Genomic DNA, 27434 nt, shown 5'->3' with positions numbered 1-27434 from the left:
GGTTTGGATTGAGATGTTTTTACTCTACAAAAGCACCACAGACTTAGTTTAAACATGCTGAATTTATTTTGACTATAATGTGGTAGTTTTACAATCCACTAAAACGCATATATTGCAAAGTATATTTCAAAGGATGACATTTTTTATAGGACTGCACATTAGTAAGGGACCCAGAATATTTACAACATCTGGCTCCACCCCTGCCACACACCAATGAGTAAATCTGGCATTATATAAGACCTAAAAAACAATTTAGTTTGTTGAATATTGTGTGAAAACTCCTATAAAACTGATTTCTGTGATAATGGTCTGCTTCTGCAAATATTTACCTTCCACTCTTTGGAGTGCTTTCTGGAACAATAGTTATGTTTGGTTCTGCCCACAAGTTCAGCCTTTATTAAAAGGAGAGCAAGTTCCTACTGTCACAATCACCATTTAGGCCAGACTTCCAAATAATGATGCTACCAGTTCTAACAGCATCAAACACAGGAGTGTATGCTCAAAAGTTTCAAAAATGTAAACTAAAAATAAGGTCAAAATGGTGCACTGCTACAAGGAGACCAAAAGATGAAAGAACACGTAAAGTGTGTGAATCTATAGTCGAGACAGAGGGTAGACTGTCAGACTGGTGCTCTGATCTGCGACCACCACACTGGGTTCTCCTTTCAGCACAGCAGGGCACAACCAGTTCACCTTGTCCCCATGACTGATGCTCAGTTTAGGCCCAGCCTTCTCCTCTGTCACCTCTTCGGCACTTGCTGCCACTTCATCCTCCACTTCTTCTTTCTGTGTTTCAACCTTCGGTGGGGTCTTTGCTTTATCCTGGGATTGTTCTTTCCTTCTTGCCTTGCACTTACTTTTCCTGCGTGGGGCTGCTGACGCTCCAGTTTTGGCCTTTGCCTCGGGAGTCACCACTGGGTGCTTACTGAGGTCCCACAGGAAGACCTGGCCATCATTCCCCCCAGTGACGAGCCAGTGAGGGTGGGAAAGGAAACTAACAAAGTGGGCTTGTGAGGCCCCCTGACTGTGGGCCTTGACTGCTCCCTGCTGTTCGAGTTTAGAGCCGCTGCCGATCCGCATCAAATGCACCCGCCCGTCCTCTGCCGCACAACCCAAAATGTTCCCACAACTCGCCACAGAGACACAGTGGACCAGTGGCGGGTTGAAAAGCTGACCGGGACGCTGCTGATGGTCGTCTTCTTCCTCTGCTACTTCCTGGAGGTTGAGGGTCCAAAGAGGACGTGTCTTCTGCAGACCCCACAGCATCACCTGAAGAGACAAAAAAAGGTGAAATAAATCGGCATTAGGAACAGCGCTCAGCATAAGTGAATACATCCATGCTAAAGTTGACTAAAAAGAGGAATAAAAAAATCATCTTTTGGAAATTGATCTTAATGCCTCAAAACTTTCTTCTTAAAATACAGGGGTCATAAGTCAGTACACCCCTATGTTAAATTCCCATAGAGGCAGGCAGATTTTTATTTTTAAAGGCCAGTTATTTCATGGATCCAGGATACTATGCATCCTGATAAAGTTCCCTTGGCCTTTGGAATTAAAAAAGCCCCACATCATCACATACCCTTCACCATACCTAGAGATTGGCATGGTTTTATTTCAGTTAGCCTAATAGGTTTGATTTGCATTGAGAGATGAACTTATGGAAAGTACCCCATGCCAATCTCTACATATGGTGAAGGGTATGTGATGAGGTGGGGCTATTTTAATAGGGGTGTACTTACTTATGCCCCCTGTATTTTAAGGAAGAACATTTATTTATTTACAATACATTATTCATTCACAAAGAAAATTGGTGTCCTTAAAGGTTGGATTTTTCCTCATTTTTTTTAATTAAGGCATTAAGATCAATTTCCAAAAGATGATTTTTTTATTCCTCTTTTTAGTCAACTTTAGCATGGGTGTATTCACTTAAGCTGATCACTGTAGTCTTGGTACATGATGTAGACACAAATGGTCCTCTCCCTTACCTGCATGTCCAGTCCAGCAGACACCAGGTTATTGGGCCTGTGAGGCCGAAAAGCCACAGAGGAGCAGATGTTAGTGTGTCTACGAAGAGTCCTGCACACTTTCCCCCCAGGAAGCTCCAGTACCCGGATTGCCCCGGAGTCATCAGCCACTGCCAGGACTGAACCCATCTCATTTAGTGCCAAAGCATTGATCTCCTCCTCCCCTGCACCCTGAAATTCCTCCACGGGGCCCTTTAGGTTTCTGGGGTCGAGTACACTCACTGTGTCTCCATGTGACACATACAGTTGACCCGGATCTGCAGGCGAAAACACAACACTCGTGCTGTCCTCTTCACCGGGGAGAGTGAGACGGCCTATGATGGTCCCCTCTTGGCTCCACACCGTGACCTCTCCACCCTCAGAGCCGGAAGCGAGGAGACCCTCGGGGCCTGAAGAAGCCCCAACACACAGGATGGATGTGGAGTGGCCCTCAGACCACTGTCTGGCCATGCTGACCCTGCAAAATGTGAGTTAACAAGAAAAATATATATACATTAGTTTGTGTTGTTGCTTTGACATCTCTGATGTGATGTTTATACCGTCTTATATTGTTTAATATTCCATCTAGAGAATGTGTGACGTGCACCAACAACACCAAAACAAATTCCTTGCATGTGTTAAAAAACATACTTGGCAATGAAACCCATTCTGATTCTGATTCTGATGTATGCCAAAACTAGTTGTACAGCAGTATTTCAAAAACAGTTTCAACAAAAACGGATCAAGATGATGATCACTCAATTGACAAAAAAAATGATAATCCCCAGCAATTTTGTGAATTTTTTTTTTTTTTTTTTCTTTTTCTCTCAAGCAAAAGTCACAAACATTCTCTGGTCAGCTTCTTGATGATAACATGAACTACTTTTTTTAATTTTTTTATTTTCCATTAATAGAATATTAGAATATATTTGGGTTTTAACAGTTGGTTGAACAAAATAAACAATTTGAAAGGCAGACTTGGACTCTGGGGACTTAATGATATGACATTTTTCACTATTTTCTGGTATTTCATAGACTAAAGATATGTATAATAAATAATCAGAGGACTTGATTATGAAATAAGCATTGGTTGCAGCCCTAAACTGATTATAACCCTCACGAAGGTAGGATATAAATAATAATGCAGGGCTGTTTATTAAAGCTAACGTTCATTACTTTTAGCTAGGTGTAACGTTAACGTTACCCAATAAACTGGCAACTATGTGTATGTTTGTATAGCTTTCTTGTAATAACCGTGAGAAATAGCATCAGTGTATGCATTCATATTACTTAAAAGACGGGTAAACACGACAGACATTACACAAACATAGACGTATGAAGAGATTTGAATTGAGAAGTTGCTGCAAACATGTCAAACCAGATTAAAGCCAACAGTCATTGGTTGTCTAGCCAGCTCTGCTGTTAGCCTGAAAGCTAACATGTAACTTCCTGTTCAGCTGACGGTTTGGTTGCGATATTAAACATGTTGTTGTTAATCTGCCGATTGAAAACAATTTATAACAGTGTCGTGACAATATCGATAACGACAAGACCGCAGAATCACGCTACCTTATTTAGTGCCGTCAAAACTTCAGTGGGCTTCTTTTACTGTCTATGTGCCCATCTATGTCAATGGTGCCCATGTGGGCTTGGGTCGCTCATTGATGACATCATATATGTTTAGAAGTTTTGTTGTGTGCCCTGAGTTTGACATGCCAGGCGGATTTCTCTGGCAGCCTAAAAATCCATTTTTTCCCACCAATGGCAGACCTTTAGCACCAACAATTGCCCTAACCCTAATCCAGTTTACTACATTTTGTATTTAAAACATTTAATCGACGGAACCATACTGGGAGGAAATTATTCCTGAATAGAAAGCTCAGGGCACAAGGGCAAAACAGATTTTCTCTGCTGTATGTCCTGTACAATATTACTGAGCCCCTTGGAAATACTTGAACTTAGATTTGTAAACTGTAAAGTAGTATATATATATATATATATATATATATATATATATATATATATATATATATATATATATATACACAAGTCAACAGTAGAAGCATTAGTTGCTACACATTCTACAGAAAATGAAAAACAAAAGCATGTAGGACACGGAGGAGGCAGATCATTAAATCATTGTTTAGTGGGCCTTCATTCCCACAATGACTGCTCTCTGCTGATTCATCCAAAGCTGTAGATTTGATGAGCGGGTCCATTTCTGGGTCAGTGAACAGCATGCCATACTGCCGCACTGAATAGGGAACAGAGAGGAGAGGCCATGGCTTACACACACACACACACACACACACACACACACACACACACACACACACACCACACACACACATTCATATTCAAATGCTGACCCATTCTGTATATTCTCACAAAGAAGCAGCAGTTCTCCCAGAGCACTTTGAATATAAGTACTCTGCAGTCATTCTTTTTCTGCTCATGACCTGATAGATACTACATCCTCTTTCCTGTAATGCAATCACACAGGAAGCTTTCACTAAGCAGATGTATATGTGTTGTTAAATTGTGATACTGTAGTTGCTGAGAATAGGCAGTGTGAATTTGTCAGCAGCTTTCCTGAGAGTTTTGTCAGTTGTACAACTCCTTCCCATGACACCAGTAAGAGGATGACTTTTTTATTTCTATTTTTTCTCCATTGAAGCTGTTGTGAAGGCTGGAGTAAGGTAAGGGACATATTTTAGAGTAATTCATATTTAGGACATTGTGCTTAAATTAAATTGTATTTGGGCCTTTAATTGTCTGGCAGTGACAATCAAAAGCAGGAGATAGCAAACAGAATCCCCACTGAGAATAATGACATAAGACTCTAATGGCTTCCTCTAATTTCCTAACCAGATTCTGATGCTGCATCTCTTAAATTAAAGTTAAATTAAACATTACAATATAGAAATTGTGCAATAACGTGTACATATGATCCATTATTGTCAGACATATATCTAAGCAGGCTTTATATACTGTACATACATGTATAGAGCGTACATAAACCACCTACTGTATGTCTATAAATGACCTAATTTCATTACCCAAAGTATTTATTTCGGCACTCTTTGCACTCCCAGTCACTATTTGTGACCCTGTTTACAGTTTACAGTAACATTTTAACTTGTATATACATTTATTTATCTCCTACTAAACAGTATAGATTTTTTTTTTAAACCTACTTTTTTTTTATCGTTGTTTAGCCGCTTCTCAAAGATTTGGAGTTACCTTGAAACATTCACACGCCGGAGAGTATGAGGTTACCCTATTTCCCAGCGAGGTCAGTGCTTTTCCACAAGGAGCCCAACGGAGTGACATACAGAGTCCCAGCGCTGCTCTACCTGTCCCGCTCCAGGTCCTTCCTGGCCTTCTGCGAGGAGAGACTCAGTCCATCCGACTCTGAGGCTCACCTGCTGGTCATGAAGAAAGGCACTTTCTACAGGAACTACGTGGAGGTCAGTGTTGAGTCAGACACCTTTGCTTTGTGTTTATCTTTTTCTTGAACCACATTGTTTCTCGGGCATTCTACTATACCTTTTTAGATATTTTGTTTAAGTACTCAGACTTAAAAAAGCAAGTAAAAGTAACAATACCACAGTGTAGAAATTACAAATAAAAGTCATACATTCAAATCTTTACTTAAGTAAAAGTACAAAAGTATTGGCACCAAAATATACGTAAAGTACCAAACATAGTACTCATCATGCAGAATAGCCCACTTCAGAATAATTTATATAATATTATTGGATTATAATTATTGATGCATTAATGTGTTCATCACTTTTATGTTGGAACTGTTAAAGGTGTAGCTAATTTCAACTACTTTATATACTTTATCCTCCGGGTAGTTTGTGAATTTCTCCCTGAGGATCAATGAAGTTTAATCTTAATCTATAATAATACATCATCATTTATTTGTTGAAAATATTTTGTATTACTAATCTAAATCTGCAAAGTAACTAGTAACTAAAGTATAGTGGAGTAAAAAGTACATTTGCCTCTGAGATGTAGTAAAGTAGAAGTATAAAGGACAAGTACAAGTACCTTAAAATTGTACTTTACTACAGTACTTAGGTAATGTACTTTGTTACTTTCCACCACTGTGTATCTCGAGATATTACATCTTTTAGACTTGTCCTTTCTAATCTCCCTCGTCTTTTTGCTGCTGCAGTGGGAGGACATGCGTGTCCTGGGCACTGCTTTCCTGCCAGGCCACCGGTCCATGAACCCGTGCCCGGTGTACGATGATTTCACAGGTACTCTCTTCTTGTTCTTCATCGCTGTCCTCGGTCACACTCCAGAGTCCTATCAGCTGGTGACGGGGAAGAACGTGACCCGTTTCTGCTACATCTGCAGCACTGACGACGGAGACACCTGGAGTCCTGTCACCGACCTAACCAAGAGGGTCATAGGAGACACTATCAAAGGTCAGGGATTCATGAGGGGATGACATTTTTATTATGATATTACAATTATAGAAAGCCGTTGAGGGAACTTATTGTTATATACTATTATATTGTCATAACAAAGTTGTATAAAGCCTTTGGTGGCTCCAGAGGGAGCTCTGTGGAGTTTGATAACTTGCCTCAAGTGATGTCACTTGAGTCAGAATCTGTTGGAGCTGAAGACTACAAGTTAGAAAATGTAAAAAAATCTGAGGGTGTGAAGTTAGAAAGAAGTGATGTTACCAGACCTCTGTAGCCCGCTCCTCATCTCTACTTGGCTAGCAACTCGAGGCTACATTAGCTGCTACAAGTATAACACACCCCAATCTCAGACAAAACTGTCAGTGGACAGGTTGCATTGTGGGTAATGTATGCGCCAGGTTTTGACAAGAAAGAAGACTGCATGGAATAAAAAAAGATGATATCACTGGTTCTGCTGCATTGATTGTGGATCTTTCTTTTACTTGTCTAGTAGTAAATAGTGGTAGTAAATACTATCAATCTGAAAATGCTCCCTTATCCTGATGTGTTCCTAAACTGGGGATATTGAGAAAAAACTAAAGTATGCTACACAAAATTAAGATAATTTTATTTTTAGATTTTTATTTTGGATTTTTTTCAAATCTTTGCTTTTTTTTTATTGTGAAATACTGAATAGTTTTACGTTTTCAGGCCTCTAAAATGACAAATGGAAAATCACTCTTTGATTGAACTGCTAACAATTAAATCATAACAAAACCTGTTAAAGGATACGTTCATTCAATTTTTTTCAAATAAGTCTCAAAACAATACTCACATGCTCATTATGCAGGTCCTACACTTAAACCTGTTTAGGACGCTGGGATTGTCCATACTCACTATCCTGACGGTAAAAACATCCCATCCTAACTTGATTTCAATGTAAGCGATAGGGGAAATAACTACAGCGACTAAAATATGTTTCAATGTACATATGGACACGTGAGTTTTGTTTCAAGATGGATGTGATAGATAAAATGTGAACCTGTTTGGGCGCCCGGATAGCTCAGTTGGTAGAGGGAGCGCCCGTATGTAAAGGTTTACTCCTCGACGCAGCGGACCCGGGTTCAACTCCGCCCTGCGGCCCTTTGCTGCATGTCATTCCCCCCCTCTCTCTCCCCTTTCATTTATTCAGCTGTCCTGTCAATAAAGGCCTAAAAATGCCTCAAAAATAATCTTAAAAAAAAAAAAGTGAACCTATCCTTTAATGTCAATAATATTGACTCCTTATGTTCATCTGAACGTGTCACTTCCTCCTCTGTCCCTGCAGAATGGGCCACTTTCGCTCTCGGCCCGGGCCATGGTATCCAGCTGAAGTCCGGTCGTCTGCTGATTCCTGCCTACGCTTACCACATCGAGTGCAAAGAGTGCTTTGGACAGCTCTGCCAGACCACTCCCCACGCCTTCTGCTTTCACAGTGACACTCATGGGCGGACCTGGCGTTTCGGGGAGGCGGTGCCGGGGCCGGAGAGCGTGGAGTGTCAAATGGTGTCGGTGGATGAAGAGGACGGGACTAATGTTTTGTACTGTAACGCACGCAGCCCTCTCGGATACAGGGTGCAGGCCCTCAGTCTGGATGATGGAGCGGTGTTTCAGGAGGGCCAGCTGGTGCAGCGTCTGGTGGAGCCTCGGAATGGTTGCCACGGAAGCATTGTGGGATTTCCTGCCCCATTACATTTATGTCATTCTCTTGACAATCACCTACACCAACCTATATATCACTCCAGACACTGGACGTCCTGCATGACTAACTCAAACCACACCATCTCTCCGTCTCCAAACAGCACCACCTCTGGTTCCACCAGACCCTTGACCCCTGATCATCCAGATTTCCTCACCCCCACCTGGGTAGTATACTCCCACCCAACATGGACCACCGCACGCAAGGATCTCGGCGTGTTCCTCAGCCTGTTTCCCCGTGATCCAGACAGTTGGCGCGGCCCCTGGGTGATCTACGAGGGCCCCAGCGCCTACTCTGACCTCGCCTATCTAGAGTTGCCCCCCTCACCTGGTGCACCGCCCGCTGTGGCCTTCGCCTGCCTGTTTGAGTGTGGCACCAAAACTGCCTACGATGAAATCTGCTTCAGCATCTTCACCCTCTACGAGCTTATTGATAATCTTCCCCGGGAGGCACAGCTGGGACATAACAATCGTGAATGTAACAGACAGCGGAATCAAGTCTCTGAGACAGATTTTAGAAGTGGACATGATGCTCAAAGTGCTGCAGTTTTGCATCAGGTGCCTCGTGTGAAGAAGAGGAAGAAGAAGAGCAAGTTGACTGAGATGTGCTCTGTGTCTTAAATGTAGTTTTGAGCTATTATCTTCCAATAGGTTTTTCTATGCACACTCAGTGGCAAAATACACATGAACAATGCAACTGTTCTTCCATAAAATCTACTTTTATGATGCACAATTTATGACAGAGCTGTACATGTGTACCTAATAAAGTGGCTTGTGGAGTGTATGTCCACCAATTATTAGAGAATATTGTACACACTATTGATAAGAGGAATTATTCTTATGAGTAATGTAGTTTATGTAGTGTTATTTAGTTGATTTCAGTTACATCAACTGCAACACAGCAGAAAATGATTTAATGCCTTTCGGTTCAGTATGTTTGTTTTGACTTTGATAATTTGTCAATTTTAATGTTGTAGAACACATTGCCATTAAAGTTTTCTTGACACTTAAAACTTCCTCTCTGTTGAAACTATTATGGCGTTTCAAAAATGGTCAGCAAGAGCAATTATCTAATTTTATTAAAAACATCTATAGAGTATATTATCAGTCAGAAATATGACTGAGTTTAAGAAGTCTGATATGGCTTTATATAACATGAATGAATATGCCACACACTGAATCTCAAGAGGAATGATATCGTTCCACTTTTAAATTCTCCTTTTTTATCAAGCAAAATTAATTGTTCACAAAATCAGACTCAAGCTTTTTGACCAAAACATAAAAACTAATAATAGCAATAAATAAACCCATTTTGCTTATCATTATCCCAGTCTGTGATCCATGATCACTGACAGTGTGGTAGTATTTCCTGTGAGAATATTCTGCTGAATGCTGGATTGTGACGATTGTGATTAGCCTACTTTTCGTTTTGATGTTTTCATAACGCTTCATAAATTAGTACACTGTGTAGATATTGCATTTTTAACTCCCCTAAATTGCCAGGAGATGTTTAATTTGGCTCACTGAACGTCCTGCTACATTTAAACTAGCACACTGTGGACCAGGCGAGGCTGCAACCCATCAAACTCACATATTAATCACAGTCGCTCTAATGGGATAACTGTTCCTAAACTAATTAGTTCTTCTCTGAGGCTGTTGAAACATTTAGGGGCTGACAGCTCAAGTGAGTTGCATGAGAGCGTAGGAAGAACAGAACCAGATGAAGTGGAGCAGTTTGTTTAGTTAAGAGTGGGAGAAAATAAACAGATTGTGCCAGGAAGATCTGGACAGTCTCTTCTTCTGCTCCCTCCCTCCTCTGTTATATAACTCCACACACTCACAGGAGGGTCATTTCCCTTCCTGAGCTCTTTCACAGAAGTGTTTTTCCCCTTTTCTCTAGCATCTGGGTTTTACAGCTTACGATAATGAGTCTGAGGATCATCGTGGTTCTCGCTGTGTTAACTGGGATAACTGGGAGCCCCAGTGTGACGATCGGACCTGAAGCTGACTCAGCGGACGTGAGGGCTCACCCCAACAGCGTACCAGAGACAGCGGAGAAAACCGAGATCTTTGGACAGGTAAGGAGTTACTAGCTTGAATGGTTCTCATGTATTTTATAGCTTATTAATTGCATTGCTCATGTGAAGTATCTACAACATTGCCACACAGACTGCTGCTGTACGAGAAAAAATGTGGGTTTCCAAGAATCAAGTGTTTGTAAGAAGTTGTTGAGACGTGAATGATCTGCACAGAAAAAGAACTACACTTTAAAAGACCGATATATATATATATATATATATATATATCTTTGTTTCAGTCATTATTACATCAGGACCATTCTGTACATAGTAAAAAAGCCATTTTAAGTTCAAGTGAAAACACTGAGCTTTCCTTACCAACAACGTCACATGGTGCTAAAATTAAGGTCATAAATATCCTAAACATTTGGGAGGAAAAACAGCTACAAAAGTAAAATGTCAGTTTTTCATGGCATCTAAAAATGAAAGCCTTATTGTCGAGTCACAGTTGATGATGGGCAGAAATGTGTGTAAAGATGAGGGACGGTGGTCAAAGTCCAGTAGTATACAGTGTGGTAGATTTTGACAGTTTTCAGCTCTTCCACTTGTTCTTCTTCGCAGGCAGCTGCCCTGTAGACTCCAAGTATTTGTGGATGAGTTCCTCTTGTGAGGCTGGCAGGCAGGGCTGGTATCTGCTGTAATCCATGGTGTACTCCCCCTTCCCCTGAATCAACAATAGATAGAGGATGTTAGTTTTTGAAATTATAAATGCATTATAGAAGTTGTCTGATTTTAAGACTTCTCTGCAGTGATAGGCGGAGGTTATGCCAACAACCAGAGAGGAAGACTGCAGACACTACTCAAGGCTGGAAAAACACTGCTAATTCCTAGATTTTTTTCCCCCCAGGAAATAAAAAAAATAATTTTAATCTATATTTTTATTCTCCTCAACAGATGCTGGAATTGAACATCCAAGGCAGTGAAGCAAAGTGCTTAGCAAATATTCCAAAACAATAAGTATCAATCACAAAGTAAAAGGTCTAGTTTAGGGTAGTCTATATCTATGACGTCCCACTTCCGGTATTGCTCCGGGAAATTCCGCCAGATGCATGTATTTTCGCCGATGTCAGTATCCTTCTGCTTTCTTTGTGTTGGAATTCTAAACTCTGGTGGATTTATGAGGACTATGGTTAACTGCTCCTCAGATCTCTGCAGGGTAAATCCAGACAGCTAGCTAGACTAGAATATGTCAAATCTGAGTTTTCTCTTGCACGACTATTTTACAGCGGCTCCGTGCTGAGCTTAGAACCGCCCATGACGATTGTGATAGGTTTAAAGAAATGCCAATAAACCAGAGCACGTTTTTTCTCCCATCCCAGAATGCTATGTGGATGAGTCAGACCTTCCTCCGCTCTGCAGCGTGTGGATGGTCTGGCAAAGAGAAACTAAACATGATTTTAAAGAGTTAGTGTATTATTAAGATGTTTATCTAGCATTTTGTTTTTTGTTTTAGACTGCTGCTATTTGAGAAATCTTGATAACCAGTTTTATAATAATGACACAAAGATTGATATATTATATAAAGACAGGGAATAGCATTTACTATACTGAATATGTAGAATATAATAGACTACAGATGTACTTCACACATAAGGTGTTTTGAGGTTGAACCTACTTCAGTGCAGGAGCGTAGTTCTGTGGCGTAGCCGAACATGTCGTTTAGTGGAATCTGTTGGGAGAAACGGGCTGAAATTAGTCGAATACTAATGGTGGTGAAGGATGAGAGAACAAATGCTGTAGGATAAAAGACTGCGGATACATGCTGTATGTGGAGAATTAACAAACTGGACTCACATCAGCATACAGCGTGAAGTATCCTTCAGCTCCGTCCTGTCCTGTGATGACACCGTGCCGGCGGTTTACACCAGCAATGACTGTTCCCTGAAACTCCTGGGGTGCTACGATTTCCACAGACATAATTGGCTCCAAGATGGTCGTGTTTGCTTTTTCCATAGCTGAGGAGAACACATTGCAACCAGCATTAACATACGCCGACAACAGGGGACATTCTAAAACGCTTAACGTGGTTTAATGTACCTAAACAACAATCAATGATCACCAAATTTCTCATGGCCATATCTTGTCATGAACACTTAAGCCTGTTAAAAAAACGAAACCGAAATCCAACGATTATAGACGTTATCTCACGTTAACGTTTTCTTCTTCATTGGCGCCTATGGCGAGGAAAAAGCTTAACGTGGTTTAATGTACCTAAACAACGATCAATTGTCACCAAATTTCTCTCTCATATTGATATCAAAGCAACCTGAGAGAGATGATTGGTGATGATTGATCGTTGTTTAGGTACATTTAACCACGTTAAGCTTTTTCACGTTAAGCGTTTTAGAATGTCCCCGACAACAGCGGGCGTGAAGCCAAAACGGAATGAGATGACATGGAACGGGGAGGTCTAACGTAGACGTCACCTTGTTTTAGAGCGCCCTCTCCTGCACGGATGAAGGAGATCTCATTGGAGTCCACCATGTGATGTGCTCCGTCTTCCAGGAGGAACCGGACTCCTGAGATCTTGTGTCCGCTCAGGGGTCCCTTCTCACAGGCCTCCCTGAAACCCTGCAGCGTGATGGGAAGAAACAAGCAATGAAAGACAAACAAGTGTACGTCTAAACTTAGTGTTCAAGTAACATATATTATTTGGAAAGTTAATTCAACGTATAAGTGTACTTTTACCGTGACTACATTAAAGTTAGGAAAACAAACCTTTTCAACAGCTGGTACAAACTGCTTTGGGATGTTGGTTCCAACAGTCTGGTCTTCAAACTCCAGCTTGGTGAAATGCTCTGGCTCAAGAGGCTCAAGGACTCCGATAACTTTGCCGTACTGCCCAGAGCCGCCACTCTGCTTCTTATGAGTGAAGTCAAACCTACAGAAAAATGGGGCAAAACATCAACATTTTGAAGCCGTGTGACACAGCTTAACCATTAACCACAGTCCACTTTGTTTAAGCATCTTTGAGCAATTCTATTGGTAATCAAATTACAGTACCAAAATCATCAGTCAGTAGCAAAAATACACACTCCTTAGAAAACACTAATATAGGTGGCGCTTAAACTGCTCAGTATATATATATATATATATATATATATATATATATATATATATATATATATATATATATATATATATATATATAACTTTAACTCAGTTATGGAATCGTTTACTCTATGGATGCAAATAGGTTGACGAGGCAAATATTTCTTTGGGATAAACAAGTTCTTGGTCTAAAGATATATGCAAATTGTTTTGTAACTATGGGTTGGGTGAGTTGTTTCTTAATAATGAAAAGCTGAATATTGGTGTGTTTAAAGAATCTGTGTTTGCTAAAGAGAGAGCAGTGGGCCGACAATATATGGGCTAAGCCAAAATTGCGTATTTTTAATGATGATAAAACCCAAATATGGCACAGAGAATGTTGTTGTATATAATTTGTCTAAAAGGCAAAGATCTCTACGTGCTCAGTTGAAATCTGGTATTTTGCCTTTGACTGTTGAAACTGGACGATATGTTAATGTAGAAGAGGAAAAGCTGATTTGATGAGACTTTTTTTTTGTATTCATGTATTTCTCCAAATGATTTGTCTTTGCGACCAGAAGATGTCTGTTAAATAGGTTTGTGGTGTCTTATAATCCCATATGGGATGGCCCAAATAAAATAAAACTAACTAACTTACTAACCTAACTGCAAAAAAAAAAAAAATGTCTTTCATAATCACAATTTTGACCAAATAATTATACCTTTAACTAATGATATTATACACTAATTTCTTAGATAAAAAATTATTTTAGTTTTAAGTATTACAGGTATTGGTATTTTATACAGTCTATGGTACAAGTGCACTATTATTAAAAACCACGAGTTTTGAGTACTTCATCTCTCTTTACGAACATGTCACTTAACACCACTGTCAATATAGCAACAGCTGAAATCATGCATCATGTTGTTCTTAAAATAAAGTTACATGAAGACTATTTGCAATTAGACTACATTGCCAATGACCAATACACTGACCAATATGGGTGACAAATATCAGATATCATCAGTGTTGGAATTTAAAGAAACACATTGATGTGTCCATTAATGCTCTCATTCATCACTGAGATTTGAAATGTCCTTCCTAACTGAATTGCAGTTGAAACGCTGCATTGCTGCACCAAATCTGACTGATCCACATTTGCTTGCATTGCCTGTTATAAAGAAGAAACAACAGAAAAGAGCTCTGTCTCTTTAAAAAGAGGGCAGTCCTCAAAGAGCTCTGGTGTCAGAAAAAGAAGGAAGTCCTCTGTCAATTTTTTTCTTTGCATGAAGAAGTAACAGGCAGGGAAGTTGGAGCATTTCAGTTACAGGCAAGACCATATTTCACTTCTTTTTACCCTGTACTGTTTCTTACACTACATATTTGCTTTCCTTTCCACTTTGCTCAATGGATGTTCTACCTGTGCCTGAAGCCTCTCTTATCTAGAGACAAACCGACACGAGACAAAAGCTCCACCCTGCTGACACCTGAGGGTCAAAGTCCTTCAGGGGTTAGAAGCCCATCCCTGTTCATTACAGCAGCTTCTGTTCCAATGCAGTCTTGTCATTATTTCCTCACTCACTGTCTGCACTCACTTTTTCTCTGGCACAACAGCAGGAAGTAATAGTGCAGGAGAAGACTGAAGAGAATGTGATGGCGACAGGAGAGCTGAACATCAATCACTACCCTGCTCGGAGGGCAGCCCAAGTGGTACAACACTACCTTAACACCCGCTACGGCTCTCCATACCGGCTGTTGCAACTGCACAAAGTCCACAGAGGAAACGCAGAGGTCAGCTCAACTTTAACTATATACTGTACTACTAACTATAGTTAAGTTTACAGTGAAGTTCAAACTTCTACCAACTGTGGATATTTCTGACTTCCCTTAGGATGTGGCAGACTCTGGAAGAAAGTATGAGCTGGAGATCTCAGTGCAGGAGCTGAACGGCAATGTAAGATATGATTTAGGATTTTCCTCGCAATGGACTTACACATGACTTCGATACAGCCATGAGTCCGTCAGTCTAGGATAGTTTCATTAACATATCTGGTAGGTACACAAATGTGCCTTAGATTTGGTTTAATTTCTGAATTTTTTGTTTTACAGTGACAGCGCTACGTAATCAACAGAAAATAACTGTAAATGAGTCAGTTGTCCATGCCCAGATATTAAAAAGCACCCTAACAATAGATCAAAAAGCACATATCTAATTACAATTTTGGTTCCTGAATCAGATAATGGAAAAGCTTTGACCATGCTGCACTGTGAGATTTAGTGCTCATTTGGGTTGTCTCAAAATAGGAAAAACATAACATATGTTCAACTCAATGCATTTATCCTCATTATTTAAAAGGTCAATGTCCTTGCATTCACATTGCAGTTATGGAAAAATAGTTTAAGATAATCTTAGGCATACATTTTTGTGTAAAGTAAATAATCTCTGGCTTTAGAGTGGGCAGGTTTGACAAGATAAAACTAAACATAAGATAAAAGGAGGCAATGTGGTGCAACATTGACTCACTGGCTGCCATTGTGACTCTTGGGCTACGCCTTTGCTCTGTATACTCCCCTCCACTTCTTTCTTTCTTATCAAACCTTCCTTTCTTCTATTTGCTTCTTTTCAATCCACCCCCCCCACAATTTGTTTTAATTTTTTTTTTTATAAATCATCCAGACCACGGACAAATGCTCTGCAGAGATTTTGTTTCCGAGGGGGGAACAGCAGCGCTCACCACAGGTCCAGGCCTCGTGTGAGGAGCCCCTGAAAATCAACACTAAAGCTCAAGAAGAGGCCTTGTACCAACAGTACAAGATGAACTCAGGCCTGCTGTCGGCACAACATCTCCCTGGTATGTACATGAAAACGAACTCTGCCTGCTAGTGCTGCTAATCATCACAAAAAGTCACATATTGCACAACATCGGCAGTTTGAAATTGCAGCATTTGGGGATTTTTGAACTCAGTGTTTCTCTTAACAATACTGACACAAAAGACCGACATTGTGAACACTGGTGGTGTACTCGCCTGTACAATATGAGATCACACAGTGTATGTTTATATGACAAGTATATATGTGGCATAATCAAGCACCACACCTATATACAATCTAACATCCTTCGTAACACGTTGAAATTGTGACCAACAGACAGCTACGGTCACATTGAGCCTGACATGAAGCCTTTCTGGCACCTCAGCATCGTGGCCGCCAGCTTCGTCATGCTGAATGAGTCCAGTGAAAACACTCTGTACAACATGGCTCAGGTGGCCAACATCACACAGCTGGTAGGTTTGTTTTGCTCATTAATCCTCTATTGTAGTGTTTTCGATACATATCAATTCTGAATATTTGGTTTCAATACTCATTTTTCGATACTCTCAATTCTCTCCAACAGCGAGCTCGCTGACAGAAACATCGCTGTAGTGCCCACATAGCCTCTCTCCTCTCATTCACTCACTCACTCACCTCATTCGCTCCGGTTAAATATTATAATTTTGCAGGTTTTGTTATAGTGTTAGCTCATTAAAGATGGCAAGTGCGGAGCTTCTGCGACTGCTTTTGGTTGACAAAGAAAATAGCAGGAGTGCTGTTATGAACTACTTCACATTTGAGGTATCGAAAATGGTCTTGAATATCAACATTTTTCAAGGTATTGTAGTCAAGTGATGAGTAGGGTTAATTGTTTGACATTTACAACAGTAATGGAAGCAGTCTTTTTCCGTAAATGTAAATATCTTAGTTCATATTGCAATAAAAACATAGGATTGTCTCTTCAAATTGATGTCAACATGTATACCGTATTAGATAATAAAAATGGAAGAAGAAAGAAGAAGAGTGCACAATCTATTCTATACAGTCACAAGTTTTTGCATCAAAGGCAGACCAAACATTCAGCAATGATGTGAAGTTTTTGGCTGAGAGGAAGCTGCACACCATGTGAGGATGTAACATTTGTATTAGATTCTGTTTATATAATTTGGCTTTATTTTTCCCTTGTCTACTGCAGGCGACTGAGAACGACCAGCTGAAGTTCGACAGTCACATACTGCTGCATGAGATGGTGTCCCAGGTAGCCACTTATTATTATTATTAACATTTTTAATGTACACATGTAGTCATTTTTATAAAAATGACTGAAAGACTAGATGGCTCCCACAACTTACTGTACGTATTGTTTAGACTGTAACTAAAGAGAAAAAAAAAAAACTTCCTCAAAACCTAATTTTACAGTGAGTGAGAAGGCTAATTTACACCATTTATAAAGCCGTAAACGTTTGCTAAATTTTCTTGATAAGGGACTGTTGGTTATTTAATTAAGGGGCCACCGGAGGAGTTTTGTGGGCTCTAACCTAAAAAGACTTGACCCTCCCCTCATCAGTAATAATTTTCCTATGACCCTCCAAAATGATTTGAAAAAAAGGAATGACCCTCCCCTCTTGTGCAAGATTGCACTTCGCAAAGAAGTACTGATACCATTTGATTTTTACAGCCATGATGTACAGGAGTTAACCTCTGCTTTCTCATCTTACACATCCCACTCCTCTGTTATGGTGTGGTGGCCATTTCAGTAGATTTACTCACTAACATTGTTGTGGAAACACAATAAGCATGGAAACTAAATGCACACTTCCTGCATTACTGCATTACTTCAAATACTAAGTTACTCCTCTAATAAACTAGTATTCATATGAAATAGAACAATAAAACATTGAGAGAATTCAGCAAAGGACGCTGGGATATAACCAATTCAACACTGGTTGCTATGGACTTGTCACTATCGTCATTGTATATTTTAGCACATAGGTAAAGCTGCCGAAGCTGAACATTATATTCCAAAACGCATATGTTTATTTTTAAAGTTTTTAAGTTACATTGTAACAATTTAACAATTCGCCCTTATGAAATCCAATCGCGGCACGGCTGTTTTGGAACGCAATAGACAGACGCTTAAATTCAACTAAAATGTTACATTGAACAGTCAGTGTTGGACCTACAGTCTGTTGAGATGCCTCTCCAAACGCAGAAACCAAGCGCAGTCACACTATAAAACGTTAAGACACGTTGAGAAAAAAGATCCGTATTTTGCCGTAATCCAATGACACGAAAAAAAAGTAATCCACAGCGATCAGTAGATCCACAAAAAGGTAAATGATACGGTGTATCCAGCAAGGCCGATATGAGCGTCACATACGAGGCCTCTCCACTTCGCCGTTTAAACAAAGTGGAATAAACGTATAAAAGTCCAAATCTACACAAAACCCGCAATCAATTATTAAGCTGACATCACATGTATATAGATGGCATTTAGGAAACCTTTATTGCAATGTTGGCACGGCAAGATGTCCTGACTAGTGCAACAGTAACTTTCGTTTTTTGCGTCCTGCTGCTCCCATCGTCAGCCAGGTAATATTTTTTTTACTAAAGCAGTATATGAAATCAGATGTATTACCTATCACCATTTAGTTGTTTTGTGTTATTTAAGATATTTATTTAATATCTGGTCATGCCAGATGTAATTATTCCACTAATTTTTTAAACAATGCAATTACCTGTTTGAGCCACCAGCAAACTCCGCGTATGGGGTCAGACCATCTGCTAGGGGGCCGAGACTGAGAGCTACATGGATAAATATGCACCAAACAAGCCACTTTGAAATTTTGCTCTTTTCATGAATAAAAAAAGTTGGGTGACCCCCCCGCCCAGACTAAAAAATGTTGGATGACCCTCCCCTCAGCAAAAAATAAAAAGACATGACCCTCCCCTATTTTCCTCCGGTGGTCCATTCCATAAATACCGAGCGGTCCCTAAATAACTAAAATGATTGTTTACCAGAATAATAATGGCGGCACTAGTGGCATCTTAAAGTAATCTGGTCTGATACCAGTTAGTTGAGAAGAACACTTACTCTCGTGCTCAATATTGCACTCAAGTGTGTGGTTTTCCTACTTGATATCTCCTGTTAATTTGACAATCTGTGTTATTTTTTTGCAGGAAATCATTCACTGGAAGCTGCTGTTCACCTGGTCTCCTCCAGATGGTGTTAAAGTGCTGCAGATGGAACAGCTGCCACACCGCCATGAAGGGGAAAAACCTCTAAACACAAACTAAACTGCTTACATTCGTCACACTGCTATCACAACATCTTGCTGCTTGACTGAATGCTGCAAGTAAAAAAGCCATCATATATAATGATGATATCCTTACATTGTGCTACTTTTGTAGTGCTTTTGGTTGCTGTTGTATTTTAGCCAAAATAAACGGTTTATACAGACTATTGCCTCAGTTTTTGTGTGTCTGTCTGTCTGTCTGTCTGTCTGTCTAGAGATGAGCACTTACTGTACAGGACTTGTGATCGTCTCTCTGAAAGCCACTTTGGGCTTTCCCATCACACAGGGACAGTTGTATTCCCTCTCCATCCTCTGAAAACAACAAACCAATACAAGAATAAATTGAAAGAAACAGATCCGATATATCAGGTTTACAGGGACAATTCATTCAAACTTGAGGAAACACCCTTTTTTTATGCTGTGTTATTTTATGATTTATCCATTTAATGTTCAGTCTGATTTCCTGAGTCTGGAGATCTCACTCCTAAAACACTGAAGCTCAGTAGCATTTGGTTTGACCTGTAATTTATAAGAGAGCTACATCTGACAGGTCCAAATGTCCACAAATCTAACTAGATATGAAGCACCATCAGTCAGAGACAAAATAGGTCTGTGTCTCATTTTTTGCAGGACGTCTAGTATGCAGAACATGCCAAACATCCTCTCTGACTAGGTACCTGGGAGTAGATTTCAAGATGCAGCTCGCCCATGCCCGAGATGATGGTTTCTTTGCTCTCGGTGTCAAAATGCACTCGAAACGTCGGATCTTCCCTGGTGAAACGGTTAATGCCTTTGGAAAATTTATCCAGGTCATTCTGTTTGGAAGCAAGATAACAAGAAGAGTTTATAGATGCGATTAAGACTCTAGAGACAGAATCCAAGGGTAAATTAAAGTCTTTTTTTTTTTTTTTTTTTACCTTGTTGGTTGGCTTCATTGACATGGAAATGACAGGCTCTGGGACGTGAATAGACTCCTGTGGGACAAAAGGGTAACAAATGAGCATAAGATTCTCATTAATATCCTGGATAGAAGAAGTAAAAGAAGAATCATTTCTAAAAAAGTTACTAACCATGGAGAGGTTAGCGCTGGTCCTGGATGTAAAAGTGTCTCCGCTGGCACAGTCAATCCCAAACAGAGCACATATATCGCCTGCGTAAACCTCATCCACATCCTAAAAAAACCCAGCATGGATAGAAAGGACACAAAAGGAATGATAAAATAAATAAGGAGGGCAATATGTTAACCTTCAAGACTGTGTTGATTCAAAAGTACATTTTTTAATAACATAAACATAAAATATTAAATAGTTGCATGTCTTGTTTTGATGCAAGAAGGATGGAAACATAATGGAAACTGTGGTGTCACAGGGGATGTGGTTGTTATCTACACACTTGACTGGTGCCAAAAAGAGGAACCTAACCATTTTGACCAGTCATGTTCCTCTGCTGTTTGAAATGCAAACCACAGATGGAAAATTGTGACCTCTGACAGCCTGCTGTGCTGTGACGTATGCCCCGCTTCTACTCACCTCCATTTGGTCAGCGTGGAGGCGCACAAGCCTCTGAACTCTGACCTTCTTGCTCGTGCGTGTGTTGATGATGTACTCCCCCTTCTTCAGACAGCCCTGGTACACCCGCACATACGTCAGCTGGCCAAACCTCCCTGCCTGATATTGAGACACACCGCATGGAGATAACAAAGCATGACAGATTAAGATGTTCCTGTTAAGCAAAATTGCAGAAATAAAGATAAAGAATAGCATCTTGCCTCCAGTTTGAAGGCCAGCCCAACATACGGTTTTGCAGAGTCTCTTGTAGGGTCCATTAGAATCTTTGATGTTTCACTGACATCTCTAACACAGTGAAAAACCCACAGACATTAGTGCACACATTTTCTCATGAAAAATATTATAGATAGACCGTGGTCTATACTCACTCGTCATTGAGGATAGCATAGTTTTTGACTTCAGTGGGGTTCGGCAGGTAATCCAGGACAGCGTCCAGTAGAGGCTGAACGCCCTTGTTCTTCAACGCTGTGCCCACCAACACTGGAGTGAACAGACGCTGCACTGTGGCCCTGCGGATTGCAGCCTGGAAGACAGTGATATGATGAGTATTGGGCAACTAAATTATCTTTATTCTTCATTCAAACTCAGATATGCAATTAAAGGATTTTTTTATTGGTTGCCAAAGTCTTGGATGTTGAGTTTAAATGAAAAAACAATGTCATGTTTTTTTTTGTGTTTTCTTTAAAGATTATTTTTTTGGGCATTTTAAGGCCTTTATTGACAGGACAGCTGAAGACATGAAAGGGGAGAGAGAGGGGGGAATGACGTGCAGCAAAGGGCCGCAGGTCGGAGTCGAACCCGGGCCTGCTGCATCGAGGAGTAAACCTCTATCTATGGGCACCCGCTCTACCAACTGAGCTATCTGGGCGCCCAACAATGTCACATTTTAATAGGAAGACTGGTCAAAATTAGATCTCAAAGATGCCTTATTTTTATAAGCACCGCTTGGTCCACTACTTCGGTCCAGATTAAAATATCTCAGAAAGTACTGGACACAAACCTTCAGGTCTTTGTTGGTTGGAATCTTTTCCTCCAAGAACATCTCTCCCAAGACTTCATCAGCGTTAGCCACACACTCCACCAGCTCCTGCCTCCGTTCTGCAGCCTCAGCACGAAAATCTGCCGGGATCTCATCATAGCGGATAGTTTGACTGCAGGGAAGAAGAAACGGAGTGAATCATAGTGATTGCAGATTTTGATGATTTGTGTCACTGATACCTGTTGGTGTTATACTTCTACTGTAGCTGTCTTTAATCAGTCTCATATATGGTCAAAACTATTCTTGCTGCTAAAATTACAGTGCAAAACAAAATAACACAATTCACACAGAAACACATCTCTTCTTGGTCAAGCTACCACAAGGGTAATCCCTCACCCAAAAGGCCCTTCAAAATACATGCTCCGCTCCTCTACAAGGTCGATGATGCCGCGCATGTTCCCCTCCAGGCCGATGGGGATGCTCACGAAGGCTGCGTTGTGGTTCAGTTTGGTTCTGGGGAAGGCAAAGAAAAAGTCTGAAGTGAGAACAAAAATACAGGAAGGAAAACCAAAGCTGATTGTTTATATGTTGTTAAATGGATGTTGGGTTGGTAAATATGGTAGGAATGATGTATTTAAGATGGGTGTCTCACTAGGGTGTCGGTCAGAACACAAAGGAGTCGATGCAATTCAATCCAGAACTTTCCTTGAGGTGTTGAAGGATTTACATAGCACAGCAAAGCACAATAGGGTATACACTGTTTGGTATGTACCAATGGCTATATGGGTATATAGTCATCTACTGTATGTGTAGGTGATTAGAAAAACATTTGTTTTTGTGTGTGTGTGTGTGTGTGTGTGTGTGTGTGTGTGTGGTTTTTCAGCAATGACGCACACATCACACACAACTGTTGTCTCCCTCTCACTCCGCTGCTGCAGACTGATCTCATGAAGTGGCGTATGTATGACACGGCAATTGGTATGCTGTTATTGGCGTGTTATGAAGACGCACACTCGCTTTTCTGCGTGTTTATCAATGCCATTTGTCCTCCATTGACTTACATTACCTTGCGTTTGCGTGTGAAGTGACGCCGTAGTGAGTAGTATGAAAGGGCGAAAATCCACGTAGGGAGGTTGGACGGGGTGGTGGATGGGTAAAACACAGGACTTTCACGCAGGAGAGCGGGGATTGCGTCCCGTGTGTGTTGTTTCCTTACCACATTTTTCTTTTCCTAAACCCAACCCAGTTATTCTTTTCCTAATCCCAACCGTTTTTTCTTTTCCCCCGCGTGTGACGTTAAAACCATCCGTAGCCTCGCGATAACACGTAGCCTCGCGATAACACGCCACGCGGCTTTAGAAAGTGCCGTGTATGTTTACGCTGTGATATACAGCGTAGATATACACGCGGATAGCTCAAAATGCATACAGATAACACGCCACTTGGCTTCAGTGTGATGTATGTCCAGAAACTATCCCATTCTGGTGCTTTATCTTTTTTACAGTGTTTATCCTGTTTAGCATAGGCTCATATGAAGCTGTTTTATCATGGTGTTGGCCCATTCTTTAGTGGCGTGTATGTTTACGCAAAGTCATGATATCACGTTGGCTGCTGCATCTATCTTGATGTGACGGCTAGAAATGTTCATACTGACGCATGCGCACAGGCACGGCCTTTCCAACATTTGTATTTTATTAAGTGTTTGTTTGTACCGGGACAGTTGTCTAGCATAAACCAATGCCATACACCACAGCATTTATAGCCTAAGCTGATTTGAAATGCCCGTCCCAGGATGGGCCTTTAAAATACATAAAACTCAGCAACAAATACATAACCACAAACTCAACAACAGGTACGTACATTAAAACTCAAAACTTAGAACTCAACAAGAAAATACAGACAAATCATCATTCGTGATAGGGGTTGTGAATCTTCACTGGTCTCACAATTCAATTTGATTACGATTATCCTGTCAACGATTCGAATCAATTCGATATTACGATGCGTCACCTCGATATTATTATACATTACTACACATGGTTTTCATCGACAAATTCAAGCAGTCAGACATATATGAAATCCCCTTTTTACTGTATCTGCTTTTGAGAAAGACACTTCCTGAATATAGCGAGTCTGAACCCAGCAGACAAAAACAAAAAAAACAGCATTCGGAAAAATCAACAAGTAGCATCAGTAGGCAATAATCGATTGTGGTCTGTCCCTGCATCGATGCAGAATCGGCCACGTCCGTCTTTATCAATTTCTTCACTTACACTGTCACTCTGTCCAAATATGCACACACACACACGTGGTACACGCCATAGGGTTTGTCTTGTCACGAGTGGACCCGTGCGCTAACGCGCACTAACATGTGCAAGTGGCACGGTAAATGGCCAATGAAACATGGTCATTATAGCGTTTCAAGCGGGCTCTAAATTGAACACAAGTAAGCTACACAGCCAACGGACAGGACGCAGCGCTCCACAAAATAAACAAAATACTGCATACTTACCGCGACACTTTCGATATAACATTGCGCAACGTGATACCGCGATAACGATATTGAGTCGATAAATTGTGCACCCCTACTCTGAGTGGAACCACAGGGTCAGTGAGCACCTGGGAAGCCGCCTGGTTAATTAGTTAGTTAGTATAATGTACCTCATCTGCTGCAGGGCTCGGCTGGGGTTGGCGCCCATGCGGTCCAGCTTGTTGATGAAGGTGAGGAAGGGGACGTTGTAGCGTTTCATCTGTCTGTTCACGGTCATGGTCTGACACTGGACTCCCCCCACCGCACACAGGACCAGCACAGCTCCGTCTAGCACACGCAGCGCTCGCTCCACTTCGATGGTAAAGTCCACGTGACCTGGAAAAACAACAGGGACAGCGACATTGAGGAAAAAAAGTACTGTAAACATTAAAAAAGTGATTACTTTGACTTGTGAGGTACAGTCCTGGAGCTGGTAAAGATTCACTTCAGCAGGGCCGACCCTTGCTGATTATGGTGGCTAGAATCTGCACTCTAAATCTAAATCTAAACCACATATAGCACAAGCTGTCTGTGTCCAGGCAAGCTCAGATACGTTAATCACAAGTACAGAAGTAACTAATTATGTTCACATCTGTTATTGTATTTGAGTAACTTTTTCTGTTTGTTTATATTCTGTAGATTTCACAGTGTTTCTGTGTGAGTAATTTGTGTATTCAACAGCAGTTGCACTTTCATTACCATGTAGAAATACTGACAACTTTCCCTTACAACTTAGACAACTGTGGGGCCACTGACACTGATTAGACAGTGAAGAAAAGACATGCCTTTGACTTTTTTTTACTTTAGCTTCCTTTTTACAATTTAGAACAATTCAGTTTGAATCTCTCTGCTTTCTTTTTAAGCCATTAAATACAAATCTAGTGATTGAAAATAGTTTAAATTAGCAACTTTTTGTTTCCTAGAGCTGCAACGATTAATCGATTAGTTGTCAACTTTTAAATTAATCGCCAACTATTTTGATAATCGATTAGTCGGTTTGAGTAATTTTTTTAAGACAAAAGTAAAAATGATTTGATTCCAGCTTGTTAAATGTGAATATTTTCTAGTTTCTTCTCTCCTCTGTGACAGTAAACTGAATATATTTGAGTTGTGGACAAAACGAGACATTTGAGGACGTCATCTTGGGCTTTTGGGAAACACTGATCCACATTTTCCACCATTTTCTGACATTTTATAGACCAAACAACTAATCAATTAATCGAGAAAATAATCAACAGATTAATCGACTATGAAAATAATTGTTAGTTGCAGCCCTATTGTTTTCCGTCCATTAAAAGTTTTAACTATGAACAATTACTTCTGCTCAAATAAAATATCAGTGAAATCAAAGCAGCTCTGGTACAATTAAACATCGTAATACGACTATACCACAATTGAAAATTCGCACAAGTCAGTCTGTTGGCACCACAAAGTTGTGAAGATTAAACTTTTCTTTCTTCCTACATGAAATGTTACAAGATTTGCACCCTTCACACACAATATCACTTATGGGCCATAAAAGGGGCACTCCACCTACTTTACTCATGATTTTAAAAGTCTGACAAATGTACCTATTGATCATCAGGGTTACCTTGGCTTGGGCTTTAAGACCAGGGCGCCTGCATTACAAACCAGATGCATTTGGTTTTAAGGACATGGGCAATTACCAGGCAGGTAGGGTCTAATAAAGAAACATTATCAAGATGCATCATGTTAAATCCAATAGATCCAATACTTGTGGTGCTTGGCCTATACTAGGACTAAAATCAGCTTATCTCAGCTTCTGCTGATCCGTTTTACCCCATTCATTTTTTTAAACTGTCCCTCGCAAGTCCCTAAACTTAGTAGGGCCTTAGAGTAGCCCGTTGAGAAAAGTCCTGTATTATTATGTAACCAAATGACAACAAACAGGGGGTCATAAGCAAACTTTTGTCGCCACCTGACCCACATGATGTACAACGTGTAGTACCTGGTGTGTCAATGATGTTGATGTTGTGATTCTCCCACACGGTGTATGTAGCAGCTGACTGGATTGTGATACCTCTCTGTCTCTCCAGCTCCATAGAGTCCATGGTGGCTCCGACACCATCCTTCCCCTTCACCTACAAACCCCAGGGAATGACAACAGCCCATGAATGCAAATGGTGCGCATGCGAACCTTACCGGACAGCAACAGCTCCATTTATGCACAAACACAGCCCGCCTCAGCGCTCACCTCGTGAATCTCTGCTATCTTGCCGGTGTAAAAGAGGACACGCTCGGTCAGGGTGGTCTTCCCCGAGTCGATGTGAGCTGAGATCCCGATGTTGCGGATCCTCTCGTTGGGAAAGATACCGGAGGAACATGTCCGACAGCTGTTAATGAGCACCTGTAGAGATCGAACAGAGGAAAATCAAGATGCTAACCCCCTTCTGTCTGTTTACCGATTGTGAAATGCAAATTTGGCAGAGCAGTATCGAGTATGGCTTGATGTATAATCGGTTCGACTGCAGACACCTCCTAATGTTACCTTTTTAAGAGTGACACTTCCTGGCGCCAAAAGATGTGCTTTTGCTAAGGACAGACCCGCTTTTAGTAGTCTCATTGTGACTGCTTGGTCGGGGACAGGGTGGTCGTACTCCTCTTTTTACACAACCCCCGACTCTGACAACCCGGTGAAAGTCACGCCGGGGCCCTGCTGGTTGTGAAACGTTACTTCCGCCTCTAAGGAAACACAGATGTGTCAAAATTACGAACGTTTGCGTTCTTTGAAAATAAACGATGCCACTTTTAAATGGAACTTAGTGGAACAAAGAAGATATGGGGTTTGAGTTATTTGGATGTTTATTTTTTCATCTTGAGGCTAAAAGTCAAACACATCAAATTACAAACTCCGAGAAAACGCGCTTGGACAAGACACATGCTGCCTTCAAGTGCTGTTAACGACAACTTGATACAGATAAGGCATCAACATGTTAAAATCATATTCAATGGTTAAAA

General features: G+C 40.7%; 4 protein-coding genes across 7 annotated transcripts; 2 read left to right on the top strand and 2 right to left on the bottom strand.

Moving 5' to 3' along the window:
• Positions 1-47: 47 nt before the first annotated feature.
• Positions 48-3668, bottom strand: wdr53 (WD repeat domain 53). The gene is made up of 3 exons (XM_031296613.2): positions 3573-3668; positions 1986-2481; positions 48-1269 (listed from the first exon to the last, which is right to left on the bottom strand). Exons 2-3 carry the CDS (start codon positions 2472-2474, stop codon positions 595-597), a joined length of 1164 nt encoding a protein of 387 aa, XP_031152473.1. The 5' UTR covers positions 2475-2481; positions 3573-3668; the 3' UTR covers positions 48-594.
• A 694-nt stretch (positions 3669-4362) lies between these two features.
• Positions 4363-9174, top strand: neu4 (sialidase 4). Its single transcript, XM_031296618.2, has 4 exons — positions 4363-4702; positions 5222-5473; positions 6190-6445; positions 7752-9174. The coding sequence occupies exons 2-4, from the start codon at positions 5273-5275 to the stop codon at positions 8780-8782; spliced, it is 1488 nt and encodes a 495-aa protein (XP_031152478.1). The 5' UTR covers positions 4363-4702; positions 5222-5272; the 3' UTR covers positions 8783-9174.
• Positions 9175-9986: 812 nt separating this feature from the next.
• On the top strand, positions 9987-19543 carry lxn (latexin). Of its 4 annotated transcripts, none has more exons than XM_036001716.1 (7): positions 9987-10239; positions 14888-15061; positions 15162-15224; positions 15948-16122; positions 16419-16555; positions 17278-17340; positions 19263-19543. In XM_036001716.1, exons 1-7 carry the CDS (start codon positions 10087-10089, stop codon positions 19377-19379), a joined length of 882 nt encoding a protein of 293 aa, XP_035857609.1. In that variant the 5' UTR covers positions 9987-10086; the 3' UTR covers positions 19380-19543. The 4 variants fall into 4 exon arrangements, with proteins under 4 accessions (XP_035857609.1, XP_031152486.2, XP_035857610.1 ...); XM_031296626.2 differs by having other exon boundaries at positions 10051-10239; positions 14885-15061; XM_036001718.1 differs by lacking the exon at positions 9987-10239 and adding an exon at positions 14495-14600 and having other exon boundaries at positions 14885-15061.
• Positions 10454-27190, bottom strand: gfm1 (G elongation factor, mitochondrial 1). Its single transcript, XM_031296615.2, has 18 exons — positions 26965-27190; positions 26671-26823; positions 26425-26557; positions 24587-24791; positions 22322-22438; positions 21947-22097; positions 21315-21469; positions 21147-21231; positions 20908-21045; positions 20449-20550; positions 20296-20352; positions 20056-20193; positions 19608-19690; positions 12958-13120; positions 12666-12810; positions 12034-12194; positions 11855-11908; positions 10454-10903 (listed from the first exon to the last, which is right to left on the bottom strand). Exons 1-18 carry the CDS (start codon positions 27037-27039, stop codon positions 10772-10774), a joined length of 2247 nt encoding a protein of 748 aa, XP_031152475.1. The 5' UTR covers positions 27040-27190; the 3' UTR covers positions 10454-10771.
• Between the last annotated feature and the right edge of the window lie 244 nt (positions 27191-27434).

The sequence above is a fragment of the Sander lucioperca genome, chromosome 5 (assembly GCF_008315115.2).
Source record: "Sander lucioperca isolate FBNREF2018 chromosome 5, SLUC_FBN_1.2, whole genome shotgun sequence".
Taxonomy (NCBI): domain Eukaryota; kingdom Metazoa; phylum Chordata; class Actinopteri; order Perciformes; family Percidae; genus Sander; species Sander lucioperca.
The sequence above is the reverse complement of the archived record's forward strand: the minus strand, read 5'-3'. Positions and strand labels throughout refer to the sequence as shown.